Below are 5,987 nucleotides of genomic sequence, written 5' to 3' on the forward strand. Positions count from 1 at the left end.
TTTCTCTCCCCACTGCTGCTTTCTGTCTCTCCTCAATCTGCACTCTCATTTAACTCCAACCAGAGTGGCTGTTACCACATTCTTCTCCTATTAAATCCAAAACACAGCAGCTACTGGGAGGAAAAATTAAACCCATCCCAGCTGAAACCAGGACACCCTCTCATCAGTTCTGCTGGGCCAGGGCTGGAAGGAGCCCTGCACACACACACACACACACACGCATGCACACAACATACAACTCCACATGTGCACACACACACACTCTGACCCCTCACGTACCTCCCATCCTCATCACAGTGACCATTGCACCAGCCTGGGGCACTTCCAGTACTCAAACCTGGGTGTGACTGGCCCGGCTGGGGTGGGCAAAGGCTCTGGAAGCTGAGCATCTCCTGTCCCTGCCGTCCCTCTGTGGAGGAAAGAGGGCTGGGGAAAGCAGCCAGGAAAGGGGGTCCTGGCTCATCGGAGGGCCTGCCCTCCTGGTCCCAGGAGCAGAGCTGTTATGGGGAGGGACAGCCTGGGGCAGATGAGACCCCATCCCACTCTTTCCTTTGGGATGTTCACGAACATTCCCAGCGCTGCGGCAGAGAGGAAGGGAAACTCACTGCTGTGGGATTCACAGCTCCCTGGAGGAGGGCACCCTAAAGCTGCAGGTGCTGTTTTGCTCTGCAGAAGAAGGGATGGAGGAAGAGCTGCTCTGCAAATCCCACGAGAGCCCTCAGCAGGCAGAATGCTTGGGCTGTTGTGGTGTCTTTCCTGGCCACTGGAAAGACACGGTACTGCATGGAGAAAAACGGCCCTCATAGCCAGGGGAAAAAAGCAAAACCAAAAATCTCGAACAAATGAACCATCTCTGGCAGGTGTAGAGAGGGAAAGTGCAGGGGAAAGCTCAAGGGACCTATATGTGTCCTTCATATCTCATTCCTCCAGCTCTAAAGGAAGGAGAGGGAGAAGGACAACTCTCTGCATTCCTCTGCCACGGACACACTTAGACTCCCATATCACAACAGCACAGTACTGCCCACGCAACCCCCTTCTCCCCATCCCCGTCCCCCCAGCATCTCGGTAGGGTTTATGCTTTCCTGTGAGTGCGTGCGTCATTCCCCAGTGTTCCCAGCCAGCCAATCCTTGCTCACATTTCATGCCCTGCCCAACCCCAACACGTCTCATCCTCACTCAGTGCTTCCTCTTCACATCTCTCTGGGCAGCTACAAAAGGCACCTCCCTCAAAAGACAGGGGCTTTTTCCCCATGGTTCCCCGCTGGTTCTTTGTGGCCACGCTGTCCGCCATGGGTAAGTGAACTCCACTCACCCCTGAGCACCGACACCGATTGCCCTGCTGCTGTCCCAGCTGCGCAGCCAGTTGCTGGCAGTGCTCCGTTCGCCAAAGGTTCCTGTGCTGAGGACGGGCAATGAAGGAGGTGGGCAGGGATCCCTGAATCTCCGGCAATGGCTGTCTGTTTTCCTCCTGTGCACAGCCCCCAAATGGTTCCTTTGCTGGACACAAACTACCCAAAAATTGTGCTTGCCTATTGGGGAGAGTATAGAAACTCACCTGCCGATCTGAAGGGCTGTCCCATCACTTCTGCTGCTCCCTAGTCTCTCTTCTTCATTCTGACCCTCTTCTATACCAACCTGTATTATCTAGTCCATGGTTTTCCGTTTTTTCCTCCTCCTCAGTGCTTCTCCTTTTTCCCTTCCAGCGTTGGCTCTGGAACAGTCCCCAGACACGGTCATACGACAAGGCGAGTCCGTGAGTCTCAGCTGCTCCAAAAAGAAATCCACCAGCTCTTATATGCGCTGGTACAAGCTGCCTTTGAAGAAGGACTCTGGGCTGATCCTAGTGGCTTCTGCATTTGAAGGTGGAAAAGCAGATGTTGAGAGTGATTTCCAAAGCCATGTGAAGGGCAGTGAGATACAAGGAGACGGGATGACCCTCTCGATAGAGCACGCCTTTCTCAACGACTCTGGCACGTATTACTGTGCGGAGAGTGAAGCACAGTGGCAAGGCTGCCGAGGGAGCTGAGCGCAAACCCCCTGCACCAAAGGGACCCGCTCTCCTCCTCGTCGCTGCTGCCCAAGGCAGGACGATGCCTTTCCACTCAGTACCTCCTCTGCTTCCTAGCCTTCCCTTCCTCCTCCTCTCAGGCTCTGTGAGTTCATTTCTCCTGCTTTCTCTCCTTGCCGCCCCACTCCTCCTTGCCTCCCTCTTTAACTCTCATTTACGTTGCACTCACTTCCGTCAGCCCTCTTCCCCTCTCTGCCTCCCTTTCTCTCCCCACTGCTGCTTTCTCTCTCTCCTCAATCTGCACTCTCATTTAACTCCACCCAGAGTGGCTGTTATCAACATTCTTCTCCTATTAAATCCAAAACACAGCAGCTACTGGGAGTAAAAATTAAACCCATCCTAGCTGAAACCAGGACACCCTCTCATCAGCTCTGCTGGGCCAGGGCTGGAAGGAGCCCTGCACACACACACACACACACACACACACACACACACACACATGCATGCACACAACACACAACTCCACATGTGCACACACTCACACACTGACCCCTCACGTACCTCCCATCCTCATCACAGTGACCATTGCACCAGCCTGGGGCACTTCCAGTACTCAGACCTGGGTGTGACCGGCCCGGCTGGAGTGGGCAAAGGCTCTGGAAGCTGAGCATCTCCTGTCACTGCCGTCCCTCTGTGGAGGAAAGAGGGCTGGGGAAAGCAGCCAGGAAAGGGGGTCCTGGCTCATGGGAGGTCCTGCCCTCCTGGTCCCAGGAGCAGAGCTGTTATGGGGAGGGACAGCCTGGGGCAGATGAGACCCCATCCCACTCTTTCCTTTGGGATGTTCAGGAACATTCCCAGCGCTGCTGCAGAGAGGAAGAGAAACTCACTGCTGTGGGATTCACAGCTCCCTGCAGGAGGGCACCCTAAAGCTGCAGGTGCTGTTTTCTCTGCAGAAGAAGGGATGGAGGGAGAGGTGCTCTGCAAATCCCACGAGAGCCCTCAGCAGGCAGAATGCTTGGGCTGTTGTGGTGTCTTTCCTGGCCACTGGAAAGACACGGTACTGCATGGAGGAAAACGGCCCTCATAGCCAGGGGAAAAAAGCAAAACCAAAAATCTCGAACAAATGAACCATCTCTGGCAGGTGTCGAGAGGGAAAGTGCAGGGGAAAGCTCAACGGACCTATATGTGTCCTTCATACTTCATTCCTCCAGCTCTAAAGAACTTCAGAAGGAGAGGGAGAAGGACAACTCTCTGCATTCCTCTGCCACGGACACACTTATACTCCCATATCACCTCAGCACAGTACTGCCCACGCAACCCCCTTCTCCCCATCCCCGTCCCCCCAGCATCTCGGTAGGGTTTATGCTTTCCTGTGAGTGCGTGCGTGCCCCAGTGTTCCCAGCCAGCCAATCCTTGCTCACATTTCATGCCCTGCCCAGCCCCAACACGTCTCATCCTCACTCAGTGCTTCCTCTTCACATCTCTCTGGGCAGCTACAAAAGGCACGTCCCTCAAAGGACAGGGGCTTTTTCCCCATGGTTCCCTGCTGGTTCTTTGTGGCCATGCTGTCCACCATGGGTAAGTGAACTCCACTCACCCCTGAGCACCGACACCGATTGCCCTGCTGCTGTCCCAGCTGCGCAGCCAGTTGCTGGCAGTGCTCCGTTCCCCAAAGGTTCCTGTGCTGAGGATGGGCAATGAAGGAGGTGGGCAGGGATCCCTGAATCTCCAGCAGTGGCTGTCTGTTTTCCTCCTGTGCACAGCCCCCAAATGGTTCCTTTGCTGGACACAAACTGCCCAGGAACGTTTCTTGCCTATTGGGGAGAGTATGGAAACCCACCTGCTGATCTGAAGAGCTCTCCTGTCACTTCTGCTGCTCCCTACTCTGTCCTGTTCCTTCTCACCCTCTTCTCTACCAGCATATATTGCCTACTGCATGTTTCTCCATTTTGTCGTTCTCCTCAATGCTCCTCCTTTTCCCTTCCAGCGTTGGCTCTGGAACAGTCCCCAGACACGGTCATACGACAAGGCGAGTCCGTGAGTCTCAGCTGCTCCAAGAAGAAATCCACCAACTTATATATGTACTGGTACAAGCTGCCTTTGGAGAAGGACTCTGGTCTGATCCTAGTGGCTTCTGTATATCAAGGTGCTAAAGCAACTGTTGAGGAGGATTTCCGAAGCCGTGTGAAGGGCAGTGAGATACAAGGAGATGGGATGACCCTCTCGATAGAGCACGCCTTTCTCAACGACTCTGGCACCTATTACTGTGCGGAGAGTGAAGCACAGTGGCAAGGCTGCCGAGGGAGCTGAGCGCAAACCCCCTGCACCAAAGGGACCCGCTCTCCTCCTCGTCGCTGCTGCCCAAGGCAGGACGATGCCTTTCCACTCAGTACCTCCTCTGCTTCCTAGCCTTCCCTTCCTCCTCCTCTCAGGCTCTGTGAGTTCATTTCTCCTTCTTTCTGTGCTTACCACCATAATCCTCCTTGCCTCCCTCTTTAACTCTCATTTACGTTGCACTCACTTCCGTCAGCCCTCTTCCCCTCTCTGCCTCCCTTTCTCTCCCCACTGCTTCTTCCTGTCTCTCCTCAATCTTTACTCCACAGACCTCCTGTCATTTAGATCCAGCCAGCCCTGCTCAGCACTCTCGCTGCCAAACAGAAAGGACGGTTGCCTGAGAAGGTCTTGGTGCCCCTTGAAGTGAAGGCAAGGCCTGGCCGGTACCAAGTTGGAGCTTCCCACATGCTCCTCCATGACGGTGACCAGTCTGAGGTCAGCCCGTGGCCAAGGCATGTGTGCAGCTCAGCAGGGCAGCAGAGTGCAGCAGAGGCTGGCATGGGGCACCCCATCTGGTCCCCACCCCACAGCTTCTCATGCCAATATTTGGCCTTCTCAAGCCCGAGTCGCAAGGCTCAATGGAGCAGGCACGGGCTGTTGGAGATCACCAGCTCCTCAAATATCATGTGTCCTGCCAGGCTCCCAGTGCAGTGCCCAGCCACCTGCACACCCCGGGGAGCCCTGTGGAAGTGGAGCACCTTCCCGTGGACACATCAGGGACAGCCTCCTCTCAGCTGCAGTGGTGGGGGTGTTGTGGGAGTGTGGGCTTTCCTCCTATTGCCTGCACAATTTATCCCACTGACACAGAGAGTGAGACGTTCTGCACGCTGTCACACAGAGAGCATGTGCACTGACACACAGACTGTGAGCCTCACCTCCTGCCCACAGCCTTTGCCCACAGCCTTGGGCTGGTGAACAAGGCTGTGCCCCATGGAGAGAAGACGTGATTTTCTCCAACTCTGTCCATCCTTGTCCTGCCACTCTTCTCTGCCATGGAGGCAGTAAGTCTGGATTAGCATACCCTACGATGAGTAGCCTTCTCCTCAGAAGTTACTCCATGGTGCAGTCTCCCAAGAGGCAGTCCCGGCGCAGAGCCAGAGGCAGCCTTTACTCTCCGTGCAACGTCCCTTTGGAAGAAGAGAACGGTTACGGAACTTCTGTCTGTCGTGCTACAACAGACGCCAGGATGATAGGTCAGCAGCCCTTCCGATACCTGGGCAACAGAAGCAGAGAAGATTCACGTTGCACCTTGCAGGGCTGGGGGTCCATTTCTTCCTCCATGAGTGTGAGGGTGTCTGGAGAGGAGGCTTGGCTGAGGCGCACAGCCACACACATGCATTCCTGAGCTCTCTTTCTCTTCCCTTCGTTTGGTGCCACGTTGTGCATCCCTGTGCCGCGCACACACGCAGGCTGCCACACAGCCCCATCATGCTCCTTTGAGAACCCTCCTCTCCCACCTACCCCTACACACACGTGCTCACACGCAGCAGGAAGACAGTGGAGCGGGGTGCATGTGCCACGTGCCTGCATGCTGGTGTCACTCCCCACTGTTCCCAGCCAGCCAGCCACCTGCTGACATTTCAGACTCTCTCCCACTGCCCTGCCCACACCCGAAGAGACACGTCTCTGCCTGTCTCAACCTGTC

The 5,987-nt window shown here is 55.4% G+C and overlaps 1 gene segment (V, D, J or C); it reads left to right on the forward strand.

Annotated features, from left to right (window-relative positions):
* Positions 1-3,510: 3,510 nt before the first annotated feature.
* Positions 3,511-4,318, forward strand: LOC142361183 (T cell receptor alpha variable 38-1-like). The segment is given in 2 exon segments: positions 3,511-3,586; positions 3,996-4,318. Coding segments are annotated over 2 exon segments (366 nt in total).
* The last annotated feature ends 1,669 nt before the right edge of the window (positions 4,319-5,987 follow it).

Source organism: Opisthocomus hoazin, chromosome 1, assembly GCF_030867145.1.
Source record: "Opisthocomus hoazin isolate bOpiHoa1 chromosome 1, bOpiHoa1.hap1, whole genome shotgun sequence".
Taxonomy (NCBI): domain Eukaryota; kingdom Metazoa; phylum Chordata; class Aves; order Opisthocomiformes; family Opisthocomidae; genus Opisthocomus; species Opisthocomus hoazin.